The sequence below is a fragment of the Schistocerca serialis genome, chromosome 5, assembly GCF_023864345.2.
Source record: "Schistocerca serialis cubense isolate TAMUIC-IGC-003099 chromosome 5, iqSchSeri2.2, whole genome shotgun sequence".
Taxonomy (NCBI): domain Eukaryota; kingdom Metazoa; phylum Arthropoda; class Insecta; order Orthoptera; family Acrididae; genus Schistocerca; species Schistocerca serialis.
The window spans coordinates 760638040-760659211 of NC_064642.1; the positions used below are offsets into that span (position 1 = coordinate 760638040).

A 21172-nucleotide genomic window follows, 5' to 3' on the forward strand; every position below is an offset into this window, starting at 1 on the left:
CACATAAACGCAACTCACTCACTTGACCACAGTCTCTGGCAGCTGAGCCAGACTGTGAGCAGCAGGGTATTATGGGAGAGGCAACTGTGTGGAGGTAAGGAGGATGTTGGGGTGGGTGATGTAAAGTGCTCTTGTGAGTGTGGAGGGATGAGGTGGAGAGTGGGGCAGCTAGGTGCAGTCGGGAGGTTAGATAGAGGGCAGGGGAGAGAGGGGGAGGTTAGCGGAAAAGGAGGGCAGTAAAAAGACTGGGTGTGTTGGTGGAATAGTGGGCTGTGTAGTTCTGGAGTGACAAGGAAGGGGCTAGATGGGTTAGGACAATGACGAACGAAGGGTTGAGGCCAGAAAATTTATGGGAACATAGGATATAGTGCAAGGAGAGTTCCCACATGCACATTTCAGAAAAGCTGGTGTTGGCAGGAAGGATCCAGATGGCACAGACTGTGAAGCAGTCACTGAAATGAAGGATGTTGTGTTGGGCGGAGTGCTCAGCAACAGGGTGGTCCAGTTGTTTCTTGGCCACAGTTTGTCAGTGGCCATTCTTGCAGACAGAGAGCTTGTTGGTTGTCATGCCCATGTAGAAACAGCACAGTGGATGCAGCTTAGCTTGTAGATCATGTGACTGGTTTCACAGGTAGCTCTGCCTGTGATGGGATAGGTAATGCTTGTAACTAGACTGGAGTAGGTGGTGGTGGGATGACGTATGGGACAGGTCTTGCATTTAGGTCTGTTACAGGGATATAAACCATGAGGCAAGGGGTTGGGAGCAGGGCTTGTGTATGAATGGAGTACGCTGTGAGAGGAGTGGCAAGGATAGTGGATAGGACATATCTCATTTCAGGGCGTGACAAGAGGTAGTCGAAATCCTGGCAGAGAATGTAATTCAGTTGCTCCAGTCCTGGGTGATACTGAGTCATGAGGGGAATGCTCGTTTGTGGCCAGGCGGTGGTGCTTTGGGAGGTGGTGGGTGACTTAAAAGATAAGGCACGGGAGATCTGTTTTTGTACAAGGGTGGGAGGGTAACTACAATCTGTAAAGCCCTCAGTGAGACCCGCAGTATATTTTGAGAGTTACCACTTGTCAATACAGATGTGATGGCCATGGATGGCTGGGCCTTATGGAAGGAACTTGTTGGTATGGAATGGTTGGGAGCTGTCGAGGTGGAGATATTGTTGATGGTTGGTAGGCTCGATATGGACAGAGTGTCTGATATAGCCATCTTTGAGGTGGAAGTCAACATTGAGGAAGGTGCCTTGATAGGTTGAGCAGGTCTTATGGGGGAGGGGGGGGAGAAGGTGTTGAGGTTCTGGAGGAATTTGGATAGGGTGTCCTCACAGTTGATCCAAATCACGAAGATGTCATCACTGAATCTGAACCAGGTGAGGGGTTCGAGATTCTGAGTGTTTAGGAAGGATTCCTCTAGGTGGTCCATGAATAAGTTGGCATGTGGGTGCCCATAGCTGTATCCCAGATTTGTTTGTGGGCAATGACTTCAAAGGAGAAGTAATTGTGGGTGAGAATATAGTTGATCTTGGTGACTCGGAAGTAGGAGGTTGGTTTGGAATCTGTCATGCGTTGGGAAGGGTTGTGTTCGATAATGATAAGGCCATGGGCATTAGGGATGTTAGTGTAAAGGGAGGTGGCATCAATAGTGACAAGCAGGGCACCATGTGTTAAAGGAATAGGAACTCTGGAGAGTCGATGAAGAAAATGATTGGTATCTTTTACATAGTGGGATATATTTTGGGTAATAGGCTGAAGGTGGTGTTCTACAAGAGCTGAGATTCTTTCTGTGGGGGCACAGTAACCGGCCACAGTGGGGTATCCTGGATGGTTGGATTTATGGACTTTAGGAAGCATGTAGAAAGTAGGATTGTGGGGAATGGTAGGGTAGAGGAGAGAGATGGGCTTTGGCGAGAGGTTCTGGGATAGACTGGAGATCATACTAGATATCTGGAATGGGATTCACTGTGGTAGGGTTTGTAAGTGGATGAATCTGACTGGTAATCCTTTCGGTTCAAAACAACAGTAGTGGGGCACATAGAGACAAGTTCATTTCATTGACACATTGTAAGTTTATTTCAATAAAATATACAGGACATATGAAACTGAGCTTTTAGCCAAATTGACCTTTCACCTGTCTCAATAAACCTTTCCCTCCATTTTAAAAAGAAATGAAACATACATGCTGAGCCCTTCCAACTTGCATACTAACCAAAAATAAAGATTTCAATTTCAGGTGCAAGATCCTAACTACTATCTTTCCCTGAAAGACTAAGTTTTCTCAGTTAACATTGGTCAAATTTAGAATTGAAAATGACATTAGTTACTTTGTTGTTTATTACATATGCACAACTGTTTCCAGTTACATATTGATTTACTCACTCACTTATTAGTCAGCCCCTTTTGTTACCTGCATCCATTTCTCTCTGTCCATTGCTTTTCTTATCAAATTCATAATTCCCACAGCTTTGAGCTCCTTTTCCGTATCTTCAAGTCACCATTTCCTGGTTCTTCCGTTTCTCCTTCTCACCTTGAGCTTTCCTATAGTCACTTTCTTAACACACTGATTTTCATTCTCTGTACATGACCAGCCCATGTTATCCTTCCTTGCTTGAGTTTCATTATTTACTAAAAAGTGTCTACAGTTCTGCATTTGTCCTTATTCTCCTGATTTCTTCCTCTCTCACTGCCCCAAATATCTTTCAGTATCATTCTTTCCCATCTTTACAACAGCCTTTTTCCTTTGTAGTCATTACCCAGCATTCTGATCCATACAGTACTATAGATCTTAATACAGTGAAATATATTTTGATTTTTGTATTCCTACTAAAATTTCTGGAGTTCGAGATATTCTGCAAGGAATAATAGCATCAGTTTCCACTTGCTATCCCTTTTTCAATTCTGCTGCTGTCCTATTGTTATCAAACTTAGATAAACTCCTCCACTCTTTGATATTCTTTCCCATTTATTTCTGTTGAAGTCTCTCCTATATCCTTACCAAAACCTCCCATCACCATGTACTTTGTTTTGTTTTTATTCTCTTCCTTCCACACTGCTCCTTCAATGCAGCTTAATTATCCTTCAAATGTCTGATATTCCTTGCAATTAATGCCACATCATCAGTGTATACCATCACCTAGACCTTCTGGTTAAAAATTGTTCCCTTGTGGGTTTATTGGCATTTACCACAGTGCCTTCTCTATTGCTAAGTAGAAGAGTACACCAGAGATCACATCACCCTGCCACAGCCACCTCTCTACATGAATCTCTTCTGACAACTCTTTCTATTCTGACCTTGCAATCCATTTCTTCCAACTTAATTCTGAAATCTTTAATAATTTGCAGAACCTTGTTCACATCTAGAGCACCATATGTTTATTATTTAAAGTCAATGTGCAGATGATGAATTTTTTTGTCATATTCATAAAATTTCTCTAGCACTTTCTTCAAGAAAAGTATCTGGTCCATTGGAGATCTATTGCTCCTAAATCCAGCCTTATAATCTCCAGGTATCCTTTCCACACGGCATTCTAATCCAGAGGGTAAAATCTTTCTGAACAACTTATATGTTGTACTTAAGAGACTGAACTTGTAGTAACTGCTGCACTCTAGCGTAACAACTTTCTTATATAAAGGGCAGATCATTCTCACGAGTCAATTCTTAGGCATTTTTTCTTTTATGCATATTTTGTTAGATTCATTAACATTTCATTACCACTAGTCCCATCATCTTTCCCTTAAATTTTAATGTGTGCCATCTTCTCCTGTTGCCTTATGATCCATTGAGTTTTTAATTGCATTCTTCACCTCTTCTAAGTCTAGTGGTTCGTCTTTCTGCTCCTCTGCTTGTAATTCTAAATTCAATTCCAAATCCGGTTGCGCCTCCTCATTCAAGACTTCTTCTCTGCTACCTCCTCTCTTTCCATTGAGTAACTCAGTAAAATACTCTTGCCATCTTCCAAAAGTTTTGCTTTTATCTCCAATTATATTTTCATCTTTATCCGTATAGAAGACAGCTCTTGGCTGGAATGCTGTCCTCACTTCACTGGGTCTTTCATAGAACTTTCGTATCTCATTATCATTCTTCATTTGACGCAACTACAATGTCTTCTTCTTTCATACTTCCTTTTCTTTGCCTTTGCATAACTTATCTGCTCTTTCCCTCTTCTCTCTATACTTTTCCATTGCTAGTCTAGTTTTCTGTTGCAGCATTCTTTGCCTCACTTCACTTCTCTTTTGGATACCAGTAAGCACTCCCATTAAACCATTTAAATGTTCTTTTATGTTCTACCCTCCCCAGTATTTCCTCTGCTGTTACACTGATGCTTGTTGTCAGTATTTCTCATTTAGTTTCCACATCCCCTTCTTTCCATGTGTTGCTTCTTGCCTTAAAAATCTCTTTTAATATCTTTTTGTAATTGTGTTGCATTTCTTTAATTTGTAGTCCTTGCATATTGTGTTCCACTTTTCTCCTACCCTTTTTCTTACCAGGTGTATCTTCTGTCTGCATCTGGCTCACACTAGTTAATGGTCTGTGTCTCCATCTTCCCTTCTCCAGCTACTAATTTCCATAATGACTGTTGCATGCTATTTCACTATAATTACCTTGGTGTTTCATTTCTTGTAACTCTGTCTGGCAATACCCAAATGCACTTCTTACCCTCTTTCCTTAGATGCCATCCCAGTGGCAGAGTGTATCAACCATAGTTCATTATCATTACTGACTTTGTGCAGGTGCTCTTTCCCTGGTATGTTTCTGTACACTTTGTCTTTCCCATTTTTGCATTGAGACTGTAAGGCCTCTTTTTCCCATCACACCTTTGGACTTCACTGATTTACTCCTCCAGTTTGGAGTAAAATGCATCCTTTTCCTCATCATCTGCATCCTTTGTGGGGGTGTAGGCACACATCATCATAACATTAAAAAATTTTACCCTAAATCTCAAAGAAAAAAACCTATCACTAAGTGCTGTGAAACTACATTTACCCTCATTGACCTGTGTATTATGAATCCAGTACCGTGATGGCATATATCCCCTCTACTATAGATCAGCATGTGTTACCCTGATGCTATTGTTCCCTGTCCTTTTCAACAAATTTCTTGTAGTGCCGCTATTTTTACTGTATACGTATCCATTTCTTGCAGTCTACCAGGTCTCCTAAGTGTCTTCATATTCCAGGTGGCTATCATAATATCCATTTTCCTTTTTGTTGACCTTTTTCCTTGCTGGATTGACATCCTATAATCAGTATCCTTCCAAGGCCAATGTATAGTATCTGCAACAATTCCACTGTATGGGTTGGGGTTTTTACCCCCAGGCCCAACCCCAGTCTAGAGGACCAGGATATTCCCTTGGGGTTTACTCCCTTGAGAGATATGGCTTCCCTATGCCTACAGAGCCCCCCCCCCCCCCCCTCCCAATCTCCTCCTCCCTCCACCATGTGAGATACAGTTCCTCTGGCTGTTGAGACTTATCCGTCTGAAATGACCCTACCAGTAGCTTAGCTATGCTACTGCCAGTATAGCCTTTGATTTCGTTGGAGCAAGAAAACCATCCTGCCCGGCACTGAATGTGCCTTTGGTATGGCTGAGTCTCATGGGAGGAAGCCAGTTATGTCTCTCAACACAAAAACATCTTTCGGCTTGGTACTACTATTAAAAAAATTAATAAAAGACAAATAATATTGATTTCTCTTGTGCACATTATAATCTATATCTACATATATATATATTCTGCAGATGTCTGCAAAGTGCATGGCAGAGGGTACTGAGGATTGTACAACATGTTACGATTTCTTCCTGTTCCAGTCACATATGGAGTGTGTGAAGAATGACTACTTAAATGCCTTCATGGACACTGCAGACAGTTTAATCTTGACTTAACAGCCCATCTGGGAGGAATATGTAGGATGCTGAAGAATATCTCCAAATTGTTCATTGCCGGTATTTATAAGCAGTCTCTTTCATGGACTGAAATCGTCATTAACAAAGCACAAATTTTCATTCAGGTCTTGATAGGATTTCAGACTGGTGCAAAGATGGCAACTTCCTTTAAATGGTCAGAAACGAAAAACAGTGCGCTTCACAATATCATGTGAGCTACAATTTAAATCAGTCAAGTCATACAAATACCCTGGTATTATAATTTGTAGGGCTATGAAATGGAACAAGCAGTGGGTTGTCAACTCTGTTCGTGGCAACAGTTTAGCGGTGGCTATTCCTCATGCTGGACAGCTGGTTAGTAGCCACACCAGCATAAAAAGCTGTGTGGTGCTTGCAGCAGAATTGGTATATGACATAGCTGCTTTCAGGCCCAGTCTCCAGTATAATCCTGGACTGAAACAGCTATCCCATACTGAAACAACTATTCCATACTGAAATAAATATTTCATATCCTTCATCAGGGTTTTGATTCTCTCTCATCATGTCCTAAAATTAGGGACATCCTAGCCAAGTTCCTTCCCAACCTTCCTAAATTGGTGTTCCACTGCCCACCCAACACACGCGATATTCTAGTCCATCCCTGTGCTACTCCCACTCCTAACCCCTCACCCTGCAGTTCCTAGTCCAGTACTACCTCTGCAGAAGCCAGGACATCTGTGAAAGCAGCCATGCCATATACCAACTGCTACAAACACAGCTTTTTATGTTTGTATTGCTATCAACCAACTGTCCGTCAGGATTAATTGACATTGTCAAACTATTACCAAGAACAAAGTTCACCATCTTTTGGCACAATATGCAGTTGAGCACAGATGCTCGATTTCAGTGGCTGTTTCACAACCTGGGCCATCTGAATCCTTTCCTCTACCACCAACTTCTCTGAACTTCACAGATAAAAATTAGCCTTACAACACATCCTTTACTGTCTCCATACCCATCACTCAACGATTTCTCAATCCTCCAATAGTCACTCTCTCCCAGTTCATGTCCCTATATGACCTTCAGCATGTGCCACTCCTCACTGGCTCCGACAACAATGCCTCACATGCTGAGCCTGTTTACTTGCCATCGCTGCATCTCCGAACTGCTAGACAGCAAAGCAGCTGCTTCTCTGTGAGCTGCTAGGAAACCATCCTCAGTCCCTCAATCTGCTTCGCTATCCTTCTACCTGCCCCGCCTGACACAACCCTGAATAAAACCCTGTCCACCTGCCAAAATGCTGCACTGTCACTGTATGTCCACCCAGCACCATGTAAGGGCGTAGGCGTGCGTGTGTTTGCTTATGAGTGTGCGCGCATGTTTGCGTGAAAGCTAGCAAGTTTTCTTTCTTTGGGTGTGGACCTATCGAAAACTGAATGGTACTGTTTTTCAATGAGTGGTCTCCTATAAGCCAGAAGTGTGAGTTTTAGGTCAAGGGAAAGGGATTTAGATATGTAAATGTAACTATAAAGAGGATAAGCTCTCTCCCTCACCAATATGATGCTCCTACTTTTCATAGCTTGACTTTAATTGAGTTTCTCAGTCATACTTTTTCTGAGTTATTTGAAGAACTTAGTCTTCCATATTAATGATTGAAACGTTTTATTATTTAGATGTTTTTATTTAAAAAAGGTCTGGTGACATGTGTTTTAAGATACAGTAGTCCAGCAGAATAAAAATTAAAAAAAAAATGTTATTACTTTAAAACTTCACATTGCTTGAACTAGTTTGGACAAAAAGTATTTTGTTCAGTCATAAACCACAAGCAATCGAAAAATGGAATAGTTGCCAATAAATTCATCTTTATTTCCTGTTTACTCATGCTTTCTTTCCTTTTACTTTTCATTTGATTTAATTTTATTACATTTTTGTCCATTATTCTGCACAAACCTTTTAATATGCAGAAATACACCCACCACCAATTACTGTTTTTTTGTCAGATGCTACTCGTAGTTCCCTATTCTGCATTATAGTGGTTGTGTGGTGGTAGGTGTTGTGGTTGTGAGGTATAATTGTTTGACATGGTCGCCATCACAACATGGTGGTAATTCTGTCTCTCTTGCATCAGGATGTTCTGCAAGGGATAAAAAATTCAAGATGGTTCTATAATGTTCTTGAGCTTTTACAAATATTCCCGAATGTTCTATGATACAACTTGGAAATGCCACATACTACTTTGATCTGCACTCCGATTAGATCATCTCAACTGATGAGTCGTGCAACATAGCAAAAACGGAGTGACAACTTGTCTGAAAAGTGTATCTATCTGTAGAGAGAAACTGTGTAAACAGAAAATGATTGTGTGAGCCAACAATTTTAGTAACAAAAATGATGTAGTTGAACAAACAAATAAGTGAATATGATGCCAGGGGAGGAAAACACATTTAAATCCATTGATATAATGATGAAGCAACACACAAATTTAAACTACCCAACACATGTCCTAAAATCCATCAATGTTCCTGGTTTGTTCTTGCAAAAAAAGCTTCTAAACAACCCTATGGAAGTGGAAAAATTAACTGTAAAAACAAAATATAAGTTGATATTCGTACCACAAATTCCACTAATTTCAACTATCTTACCATTCAACTGTACAAGGCTGCAAATTCCAGTAAGATTGGTGTGTAGTACGACTATCAGAAAATCAAAATGGCAAACATTCCAAAGTTTTAGAGTGAATTTAGAAGAACCTGGTTTCTTTTGTGGATAACAAATCAGTGTGGTCACTTGTTAGACAGCCACAAAACATTTTCTTTTTTGTACCTGAAAGAAAAACACCAAATGTTGTTTATAAGTTAGGTGCCACACAAATTAGATGGTTAATTGATTTTTTTTTTTTTTTTTTTTTCGAATGCAGAAAACAAATGAAAAAAAGACATAATGAAGCGTGTCCTGTTCAGCTAGTCATTTACTGTCTAATCTGTTGGCATAAGGTGGAGCAAGCCTGCAACAGGCTGCTGAGCAGTACAAAATACCAAAGACAGTGCTGTGGCGGCGTGTCCACAAGGAAGGTGCAGGTGTGGTGCTGAGCAGGCGGTCCAAGCTCCACCAGGGCCTGAGTCGGGAGAGGCGGCAGGCAGCCATACAGGCCCTGGAGCGTGGAGAGAACCTCAACGCTGTGTCCTCTGACTTGCAGGTGAGGCCTCAGGCTGTGACGCTATAATGTTAATGTTATTTCCCCATCAGATTCTGTGTGATCATCAGAGATAACTCTATTCAGTCAGGGGACAGGCCAATGTTTCCTGTGAATGTGGCTAGTCCATTTTGCCCTGAAAGTATATAAAGACAATCGCATAATGTTTCTGAATTGCAGTTGCAATAAGGCCATAATTTTTTATGCTTCTTTCCCAATTTTATGCCAATGTTTGTTTTGACCAATAAAATTTGCAAAGATAAAAATGCATCTTGACAAATAACATGGGATTTTCCCACAATTGCCCAATACCTATGTAATCACAACATGACAGTCTTCTTGCTTGTGGAGCAGGCGTTCAGTTGTGATTAGAAACTAGTACACTGAAGCAGAAAAGAAACTGGTATAGGCATGCATAATCAAATACAGAAATATGTAAACAGGCAGAATACGGTGCTGCAGTCGGCAACACCTATATAAGACAGCAACTGTCTGGCACAGTTGTCAGATTGGTTACTGCTGCTACAATGGCATGTTATCAAGATTTAAGTGAGTTTCAACATGGTGTTATAGTGGGTACACGAGCAATGGGACACAGCATCTCTGAGGTAGTGATGAAGTGGGGATTTTCCGTATCACCATTTCACGAGTGTACTGTAATATCAGGAATCCAGTAAAACATCAAATCTCCTGCTTTGCCGTGGCCGGATAAAATCCTACAAGAATTGGACCAACGATGACTGAAGAGAATCATTCAACATGACAGAAGTGTAACCCTTCGGCAAATTGCTGCAGATTCCAATGCTGGGCCATCATCAAATGTCAGCATGCGTAACATTCAACGAAACATCATTGATATGGGCTTTCAGAGGTGAAGGCCCACTCGTTTACCCTTGATGACCACTTGACACAAAGCTTTATACCTCGCCTGAGCCTGTCAACACCAACATTGGACTGTTGATGACTGGAAACATTTTGTCTTCTCAGATGAGTCTTGTTTCAAATTGTATCGAGCAGATGGATGTGTAAGGGTATGGAAACAATCTCATGAATCCATCTACATCTACATCCATACTCCGCAAGCCATCTGACGGTGTATGGTGGAGGCTACTTTGAGTACCTCTATCGGTTCTCCCTTCTATTCCAGTCTCCACGGAGCCTGTATGTCAGCAGGGGACTGTTCAAGCTGGTGGAGGCTCTGTAATGGTGTGGGGCATGTGCAGGTGGGGTGACATGGGACCCCTGATACATCTAGATACAACTCTGACAGGTAACATGTACGTAAACATCCTGTCGATCAGTTATCAGTTGCAACCATTCATGTCTGTTATGCATACCAACAGACTTGGACAATTCCAGGACAGTGCAACATCCAACGTGTCCGGAATTGCTACAGAGTGGCTCCAGTACCACTCTTCTGAGTGTAAACACCTCTGCTCTCCGCCAAACTCCCCAGACATGAACATTATTGAGCTTATCTGAAATGCTTTGCAATATGCTGTCCATAAGAGATCTCCACCCCTTTGTACTCTTAGGATTTATGGACAGCCCTGAAGGATTCACGGTGTCAGTTCCCTCCAGCACTACTTCAGACATTAACCGAGTCCGTGCCACATCGTGTTGTGCACTTCTGCATGCTCGCAGGAACCCGACACGGTATTAGGCAGTTGTACCAGTTTCTTTGGCTCTTGAGAGTAGTACCAACTTTTCCATTTGAACTGATTGTAAGAAAGACAAGAACACTGTAAAGGCTGAGACTGGCATTTGTTTCTAAGCATTGTTGCGGTAGTGGTGCTGCAGAAGATTTTTTCATAGTAGAGTTGCAAAGAATGGACTATTGATATGTGTGGTAGTTACTGGTGATTTATCCAACAAGTGCATTGAGAACTAAATCTTAACCTTAATACTCTTGAAGTAATGGTAAACCTAATAGACAGTCCGCATGCAAAATCTGTAGTGTAAACAAGGATGAGCCGAGTTGTATACAGATACCTGACGTTCTCGATGAGTGTGGATGAGGGGTGGGAATGAGGAGTGAATCTTCTGATATTTGTTGCGGCTGAAATTGATTTCAGTGCTGGTCAGCTGATCATATCCAGCTGTGACTTTGATCACAGGTACAACAGTCTGTGGTGTGCTTAATCACAGTGTTGATTCTAGGTGGATAAATGTAATGTGTGCCTTCATTCTGGTCATCCTCCAGTGCAAGGCATGAAGGATACAGAAGCAGAATGTTTCTGACATAATAACCAGACATCCTTCTTCCTCTTCCTTTTCTCCTCCTCCTCCTTTGAGTCTGTACTTCCCAGAAGGTGCTCTGTCCATTCCTGCTTACCTGATGACATAACCTTGTTGCTGACACTCCATGAACAGTTACTGGTGCAATGTTCCTGCTCACATATAAGACCTAAACTTAAATTTTGTTTCAGACAGTGTGCTCTGTTCTGTATGTAAAAAAGTTATCTGAAAAGATAGGAAAATAGTTCTTTGTGTAGGGAACGATACACTATTGGTTTGATTCTTATCTGGTTTTATACTTATCTTAATTTATTGGGGTGTCCAAGATTATTGATCAAATTATTGTATTATTCTGCTTCACTGAAGTAGTCCAACAGTTGTATATTTTCTGTTTCCACTGGACACATATGAAAATTTAGGTTTTTACTCTTTGAGATAAAAAGTGTCCAACATATGTGTCATGATGTTTTACATAATTTTTTTTTTCATTGCATCTTCTTACAGCCACCACTCACCACAAAAACTCAACAATTCCCCTGATTGGCCTAACACTGACCCTTATACAGAATCTTGACACTGTGTCATGTTTTCAGTATTATTTCAATAAAAATTTGTGTAGTTTACAATGAACAGAAACTTGGACATTTTTTTCCGACAGCATGGTCTGCAGAAAACTTAGATACATGTCACATAAATAGTTTCATAACATGCAGAGCTTTCCAGTGCTAAATTTTGTAAGATGAATATTTTTAACAATTAATATTATGTTATGCAAGTTTTTATTAAAAATAAATTAATATTTTACTTGCTAAGAATAGTGGTGACTCTAATGCTGCAGTTTTTTTAAAATTTTATACAAAACACACTATTCCAGCTCATGCTGGAAGCTAATAAACCGAAAGCCATTTACACTATGAGCAATTTGTTTCATCAATAAATAGAATTCCATTTATTTACTTTCTTTTATGAATTAATTGTCATACACAAAGATCAGTGTTAGTTGAAAGATTACAGCATGATCATATGTATATGTTTACACAGTGAAATTATTGTGTATCGTGATGTGTGTTAGTTGTGTATTGTATTATTCACTTGGTAAATCTCAGTCTGTTATAGCACACTGGGAAGTCATCTATGTTTTGGTGTGCATTGTTGTTTAAGGTGAAATGAAGGGTTTCTTCTGATCATTTTCTGCACTGGACCTCAGAAGTGCCTGCAGCAAGGAATCTTCATTTGCATCATGCATGGTCAGCCAATGGTGTACGTTTTAATTGTAACCACTCTAGTGCAGCCCCCCCAACAGTGGAGTCACTGTGCCAGCGAACAGGTGTTTGTGGCCTGTGATTGATGAAATTGGTTTCATAGAAGTATACACAAAATGTTTTCACCTTGTAAAGAATTGTTGGGGTTATCAACACCAAATTAAATATAGGTAATTCAGGAGTAGGTATATGTCTTCTAGCTCCAGAGATGATGTAGAGGTTGAAAGAATGTATGAATGAGGGAAAAGATATTATTAAGGTAGTTTAGGGAGATGAAAATTTCATCATAGGAAAGGACTAATATAAAACAGGAGAAAAAGGGAGACAAGGAAAAAGAGTAGGAGAACATGGATTGCGGTAGAAGAATGAAATGGGAAGCTGGCATGTAATCGTACTTCATTTAAGAATCACAGAAGGAGGTTGTATACGTAGAAGAGACCTGGAGGCACTGTAAGGCTGTAGGAATGTTACACAATGGTAAGACAGAGATGTCAGAGCCAGATTTTAAACTGCAAAAAGTTTTCAGGGGCTGGTGTGGACTCTGACCATAATTTATTAGATACGAACTTCAGTTTATTACAGAAGAACTTACAGAAATGTATGGAATTAAGCAGGTATGAGCCAAATAAATTGCAAGAAACAGATGGTTGTTGAGAGTTTCAAAGGGAGCCGAAGGCAGTGAATAATTCAAATGCGGGAAAATAATACAATAGAAAAAGAATGGGTACCTGTGACAGATGAAGTAGTATAGGAGGAAACAGACAATCAAATAGGGCTAAGGACAAGACCAAAAAGAAATCCTTGGATAACACAAGAGATATCAAATTTAATTGAAGAAAGCATGAGGCACCAAGGTATTGTCAATTTGTTAATGGAAGGAGGATGTGTGTGTGTGTGTGTGTGTGTGTGTGTGTGTGTGTGTGTGTGTGTGTGTAGGGGGGGGGGGGGGGAGGGGTTAAAAATTGTGGAGGGAGACCAAGGCTGTAATGCAGTAAGCATGTTCAAAGGGTGTAGGGCTGTAGGTAGCAGTAGATATGTAGAGATGAAGAAGCTTGCTTGCATAGGACAGACTAGTGTGGAAGGTGCATCAGCCAAATCTTTGAACTATAAAACAAAACACTTACTATTATTAATACCTCTTTCTCAATCTTTTAATAGTTACAGCGAGCCACAGTGAAAGTTCTTACTGTTCCATCACTTCACTTCCTTGCTATCAGTGTGCTTGTGCACCAACATGGCCCCTATTCTGCATTGTGATATGTTGCCTGCCAGAGTGAGATGTTTGTCTAGCATGAGTGTCACTATGGACCACAACTTAAAAACACGTATTTTTCAATTTCAGCAAGGCTTGGTGGCATACCTCGGACCACTCACATTTGTCACTTTTAGTGTGAAGTTACTTTAGTGGATAAGCATTGTGGACCACATGGGGTACAAATTCACCCCAATAGTTAACTTTATCCAGAAATGACTCTTTTAAATTTTATGTCAGTGGCAGTTTATCAATGGCGTTCACATATTACTCTTTTCAAAATATGCCCTAGATATTTATGCTCAGCACACAGAACCTACATTTGCCATGTTGGCCATACAACTCGTCTTCTTGTAGGCAGACAAACAATGCTTCTAGACTAGCCATATGTTGTTTTTGAGTAGTCCTACTATAGTTACATCTTAAAGGTAGGCAGCACAGTTTGGAATGTTTGAGATTTCTCTGATAAATTGTGGAATACTGGCCATGCCATACAGTGACCAATTGTAGTGATACATACTGAGAGGCATGTTAAACACCAGTATTTGCCTTGTTTTGCACCTATGGGAAGCTGCAAATACACATTGGTGAGATTTGTTTACTAAAATCACTTTTGCAAGTAATGCTTCAGGTTAAGGAATCTGTTACCTGAGCATTATGGTCATTAAAACTCTGCATATTGTAATAGACCCATTGGATATTTGGTTATGAGAATTTGTGATGTTTATTGATTGTTGAAAATGATCATGCAATCTATCTGTCGTGGATTTAACTGTGCCCTGTATTGCAAATGATTGTGGAAAATGCTCTGTAAAAATGTGGCTTTGTGGATCATTTAAGTGAAATATGCACTTGAAAATTTTTTGTGCAACCTAGTCCAGGTCTAAACAATTGCTGATAATCCACCCAATAATATTAGTTGACACCAACAAACAAATTACAAGAAGTATTAATATTGTAGCTACATTTCTGTAGCTTGCTTTGACATTGATCTGACTCCATAATGGTATCAGCTGAGCACTGTAGGTGACTTTCTGTTGCTAAAGTTGCAGCAGCGGCAGGGAGCGTATGCACTGGTGTATGTCTCAAGTGAATCAGCAGCGCAGCTGCTCCTTTGTCGACTTGGAACATCTCGTGGCTAATATTGATCAGCCCCATTGATTGCTGGTGTTACTGTAATATCATGTACAAGTATGTTGTGCAAATTTTTAACATCTAATGGTTGAGGTACAACCTGACAAGGTGGTCATACTTATGACAGCTGACAGACACTGTGTCGCAGTTCTCTTGTGTTTGTTGTAGCACCTGGGATATGATTTTGATAACTTATGAGTACTCTAATGGGTTAACACTGTGGGGGAATGGCTTTTATGAGTCACTTTATCTGAAGACCAATGATGAACTATACGTTCTTGTCCCTGAGGATCTGGCAAAATTTTGAAAGTGATGATTTACTCTTTAATCCTTCTCATTGTGATGCTGCATACCAGTAGGCTTGTGACAGTAGACAATATTGACAATGAAGAGAAGTCACATGTCCTCAGCTGACCTGCTACATAACTACAAGACAGTGTATCAGTACCAACAATATTATCAAAAGACTGGTGAGCAGAAACAACAGTTTCAAATGCTTGGGTTGTTTCTAACACTTCACTGAGAGGTGGTTGTGTTCCCAGAACTTTAATATTTACCGGGGACTATCGAACTATCGCAAAATGAATAAGAGACTGTGCATATTACACGTTGCATGATTCACATGAAATGTTGCACTGTGCAGACAGATCTTGAAGTTCAGAGACTCGTGCCACCTAAAACAGCTAGTTGTGTGGTATACTGATTAAATTTCAGCATTGTGACTATGATGTAAGTTTGTTGACTACAATGATTAGATACCAAATCACTAATTTCAAAAAAAGTCTCAGCCACTGCAGTCAGCTGTCAGCCATAACTTTTGAACTAATTTATATAGCTTACTATGTCAAAAAGTAAAGTAGCAATAAGATGATTCGAGTTGGAAATACTACTTCCCTTCCGATGAATCTGTGGAGTAAATTTTCCATATTTTTTCTGCTTCATTGAAACTGACAGAAGGCACTAGCTGTGGTGGTGCTGTTCCTGACACTCATGTTGTATCAGCAGCTCCTGATTCTGCTCGCCGGCCGGAGTGGCCGTGCGGTTCTAGGCGCATAGTGCTCAGAGGCATTTGAACCATTTGATTCTGCTCTTTGGTTGACAAGGTGCTGTTGCTGCAACTACAGTTACTGCTGACATTGCTCTTGCTTTTTGGCTGATTGCAGCTGCAGCATCTGTGTCTGTCACTATTGCAGTTTCAACTACTGTTTCCACAAATACAGAACTTGTTGATCCACATTGAAGTAATCACTGCACTGCAGGAAGGTAGGTTGTCGTTATTTTTCTATCAAACTTAATGGTAAGAAAGTTAGGAACACTGTTGTACCATACCATAAGACACAAACAACAGCATGGCCACAATGAACCAAAGTTCGTTCTTCTTCTGCATACAAGCGAACAGCAGTTAAGAACATAGACACAAACTTAGAAACAATTCAGGTACATATACAGCAGTTGCTGACAAATAATATGAACATGATATGAGGGCGAGTGCCTGCTGCACTGCTCTTATAAAGAGCAGAGCTCCAATAAATGGTGCGGCGGGTGCCGTGTCATGTGCACAAGTCATGTAGCCCACCACAGGCAGCCTCTGGTGGCTAGTCCACACAGATGCCATTGGTGGAACATTTGAAGTGTAGTGTGCCAGCAACCTGGTACTGTGGCACCTATCTAAGTATAGGCTCCTTCCCCTCTTGGGGAAACAATGCTCCGGCGATGTGAGCGTCAGGGCAACTGTTGAAGCATCAGTGGCCTCTGCAGCATGTACCACAGGCGGTGATGGCAGTGGCAGAAGGAGACTCCAGGCTGGAACCGATGAGTAGGGGTAAAAGTGGTGTGGCCTTGGTCATGCGTGGTGGCCGCTCTCCTGCAAAATTCTATAAGAGAGTACCAGTGACAAGGGTGCAAGCTGCTTGGCCAAGAATGCCTGTTTTGAACGACCTGAAGGCACTGGTCCATCTGGCGATGGAATTGATGGTGGCAGTGAAGCATCGTGGGAAGGCCGGGCAACAAGTGCTGGGGAACTGGACCCAGTGAGAGAGGTAGGAGGTCATGTCTGTCCCCACAGCAGGGACACCCTGTGAGGCCAGCACAGTGCTGATGGCAAAGGTGGCTTCAGTGGACCCACAATCCTCACCATGGCGCGAGGACACAGCAGGTCATGGTAGCACACCACCAGTCCATTACAGGTGCACACCATACAGAGGCGGCAGCCTTGGACCATGGCATGTGTTCACTTTGGTGGCCACACCACCAAGATCAGACTGCTGAGCCAGGAGCGAACTACGATGAGGGCCGCACCAATGGACATTGTTGGGGCGGCATGAGCAGATGGAGGAGGATGCAGGGCTGACAACTGTGGAGCATCTCAGTTAGGATCTGACCCCACACTGGTGTAAAACAATGGGAGCTCAAGAAGCATGTAAGGTGTCATCCATGGAGGAATCTGTGATGTACTTCTTCATTCGAACATTGAATGTGCTCGTGAGATGTTCTGCTTCACCATTAGATTATGAGTGAATACAAGGAGCAGTCACGTGGCGAATGCCTGGACATGAGTGTAAATCATGGATGGCCTGAGACACAAACTATGTCACAAGCATATAGGGCACTCTTCCAATAGGAAAAAAATTGAGAGAGATCCTGATTCATAGCCATGGCTGACGTCAAAGGGGAGTGGATAACATATGGAAATTTAGAGAAAGCATTGACAACCAACAACCAGTAAGTATTTAGAAAGGGCCCCACGAAATCAACATCGACGTGTTCCCACGTACACTGCGGCAGAGGCCACGGAATGAGTTTCAACCGCAGCACCATCTATTTGGCAGCAAACTGACAGCAGGCTACAACAAGATGCACCATGTCAACATCAATGTCAGGCCAAAACATGTGCTGATGGGCCAATAACTTCGTATGTGAGACCCTTCATGTCCTTGATGTAGGAGCTGAAGCACATCTTGCCATATGGTGACCAGGATCACGAACCTAGCTGACAGCCTGTCTGTAGGTAATAGAATGACACCATCAAATACCAAAAGGCGATGAAAGAGGACAAAATAGTTGTGCAAAGAATCAGAAGCCCTCCCTGGACGCCTATCTGGCCAACCATGGTGAATGAGTTAAACAACATGATGCAAAACCGAATCGGCAGTGGCAGCATCTGTGATCCTGGGGCCCATAATAGGAAACCCTTCTAGTAAGACAGAAACAAAGCCCAACGCTGGAGGCAATGTGCTGCTTTGTTGGGCAGTGAAGCAAAAGGGTTAAACAATGAAACCAAGGGCTTGTGGTCAGTTATGAAGTGTAACTTAGGCCCATATAAGAATGCGGGAAACTTTTTGAGGACATAGGCATACGAGGTGTGGCTAGAAAAAAACCGGACTAGTACTGGTGAAACAATAAAACGAATGCAATAAGGCTGGAAGTCGCGTGGCCTGTCACGTGACTCTCGCTCCGCCTACTGCTCGAGTTTCATCTGCCTCCTGCACTTAGTCTGCCCGTGGCGTCTGTTTTAAGTAGTTGACGTTTTGTCTGTGCGTCGGAAAATGTTGAGTGTACAGAAAGAACAGCGTGTTAACATCAAATTTTGTTTCAAACTAGGAAAATCTGCAAGTGAAGCGTTTGTAATGTTACAACAAGTGTACGGCGATGATTGTTTATCGCGAACACAAGTGTTTGAGTGGTTTAAACGATTTAAAGATGGCCGCGAAGACACCAAGACACCAGTGATGACACTCGCACTGGCAGACCATTGTCAGAAAAAACTGATGCAAACATTGAAAAAATCGGTAAACTTGTTCGACAAGATCGCCGTTTAACAATCAGAGCAGTGTCTGAGTTAACAGGAGTTGACAAGGAAAGTGTTAGGCAGATTCTTCATGAAAGTTTCAACATGAACAAAGTGTGTTCAAAAATGGTTCCAAAGTGTCTCACAATTGAACAGAAGGAACGCCGAAGAATGATTTGTTCTGACATCCTGGAAAACATTGAAAGTGATCCCACCTTCTTACAAAATGTTATTACTTGCGATGAATCGTGGTTTTTTACTTACGATTCCGAAACTAAACGCCAATCGATGCATTGGAAAACTCCTGGTTCTCCACGACAAAAAAAAGCACGAATGTCAAAATCGAAATTCAAGGCAATGATGATTTTTTTTTTTTTTTTGACATCAAAGGGATTGTGCACATTGATTGGGTACCAGAGGGACAAACAGTGAATCAGCATTACTACATTAGCGTCCTGGCTACCCTACGTGAGCGAGTACGGAGAAAACGGAACGATTTGTGGAGAAAAAAGTCATGGATCCTTCACCAAGACAATGCCCCAGCTCACAGTGCGTTGTCAGTGAAGACGTTTTTGGCAAAACACAACATTCCCATCTTAGATCATCCACCCTACTCACATGATTTGGCCCCCTGTGACTTTTTTTCTTTTCCCTAAAGTCAAGTCAGCTTTGAAAGTAACTGGATTTGAGACTGTTGAAGCAGTAAAAGAAAAAGCGACGGAAGTAATGTATGGACTTACCGAAAATGATCTGCAGCATTGCTATGAACAGTGGAAATTTCGTATGGAGCGGTGTAGAGACCGAGAAGGAGAGTACATTGAAGGAGATAACATGAAATTGTAAATAATTGTAAATAAATGTTTTTTCCAGCATCAGTCCGGTTTTTTTCTAGCCGCACCTCGTAGCTAGCACTTCTTTTCGACATGGGAGTGGTGCTGCTGAGCAGAGTTGAGTGTTTTTGACACATAAGTTAGCAGACATTTGTAACCCTCCTCCTATCAATATACAAGAAGTGCCCTAAATCAATACTGAGAGGTGTCCATAGTGAAAACCAAGTGGTAGCCAGCATGGAAAGTAGCCAAACAAGGATCAAACTGTAATTTAGACTTCAGAAACATGAATTCTTGTGGAGCAAATCGGGGGGGGGGGGGGGGGGGGGGGGGAGGATGACATGGCTGCACCTGGAATGAATTTATGATAGTAAGTAATTTTACTTAAAAATGATTAGAGTTCTTTGACATTTCTAGGGTGAGGCAGAGCTGTTACCATGACAGCATGATGACGTAAAGACTTCACACCATCTTGAAAACCCCCAAACCCCAAATACACAATGCTTGATTGAAAAAAGTGTGACTTGGCCAAGTTGCATTTCAACCCTGCAGTATGTAAGACTGAGAACAAAGAGAATATGTTATATTAATGATCTTTCACAATGATGTCATCAAGATTGTTGGTGCACCCCGGAACAGACATCGTCAGTTGTTCCAAAAAATATTGTAATCTTAAGGCCTATAGCCACACCAAAAGGGAGGCATTGATATTGGAACAACCCAAAGTGCATGTTACTGAAAAGGACCCATTTAAAATCCTCATCCAATGGAACCTGTAAATAGGCTTCAGATAAATCAATTTTGGAGACAAACTGACTCCTGATGAATTCTGCCAGTAACTCATCCGGATGGGGCAAAGGGTAGACGTCAGTGATAGATTGAGCATTAGCTGAAACTTTAAAGTCACTGCAACTGATCAGTCAGTTTTTTAACAAACACGGAGAGGGGTAGACTAGTCACCGGATGTAATAGGCTGTGAAACCCCAGATGACATCAGCCTGTTCAATTCCGATTTCAGTTGATTGTGCAGAACCACTGGAATAGGCCACACGTGGTAAAAGTGTGGCCATGCTGTGAGTAATGTGGGCCGCAAAATTAGTGCCACAGCCTAATCCAGCTGAGAAAAGAGACGAGAACTCAGAACACAGAGAATCTTACTGCTGGTAAGGGACCTGGAAATGAGGTACACCATATCTGAAATGGTAAAACCAAAAGCATTGAAAGTATCCAGACCAAAAAAATTTGTGGTGCCAGTATCATCCACTACCAAAAAAGTCAGAGAAAGAACCAAAGATTTATATTTAGTGGAAGACATAAACTGCCCCAAAATTGGAATATTGTGCTTGTTGTATCTCATCAGATGTTGAGTAACCAGAGACAACCCTAGAGATCCCAAATTCATGTAAGTGTGGGAGTTCAGTAAAGTAACTGCTGCACCTGTGTCTGCTTGTAGTCTGAGCTTACACACACTTGAAAAAGGATTGCACTGGTGGCCGAACTTAACATTCATGTTCATGTCTGCAGGATTGGGCTGAGAAAGACACACAGATGCCGTATGTAGTTTTTTCGTAAAGTTGTTGCAAGGCACCCAGCACAGGGGATGTGGCCTGGCC

General features: G+C 41.5%; 1 protein-coding gene across 1 annotated transcript in view; it reads left to right on the plus strand.

The window, feature by feature from the left end:
* Window positions 1-21172, plus strand: part of LOC126480772 (protein bric-a-brac 2-like) — a 130881-nt gene that overhangs the window by 55128 nt on the left and 54581 nt on the right. Inside the window, exon 6 of the mRNA XM_050104072.1 lies at window positions 8857-9059. Coding sequence (XP_049960029.1) covers window positions 8857-9059 — 203 coding nt within the window. The remainder of the gene's footprint in view (window positions 1-8856; window positions 9060-21172) is intronic.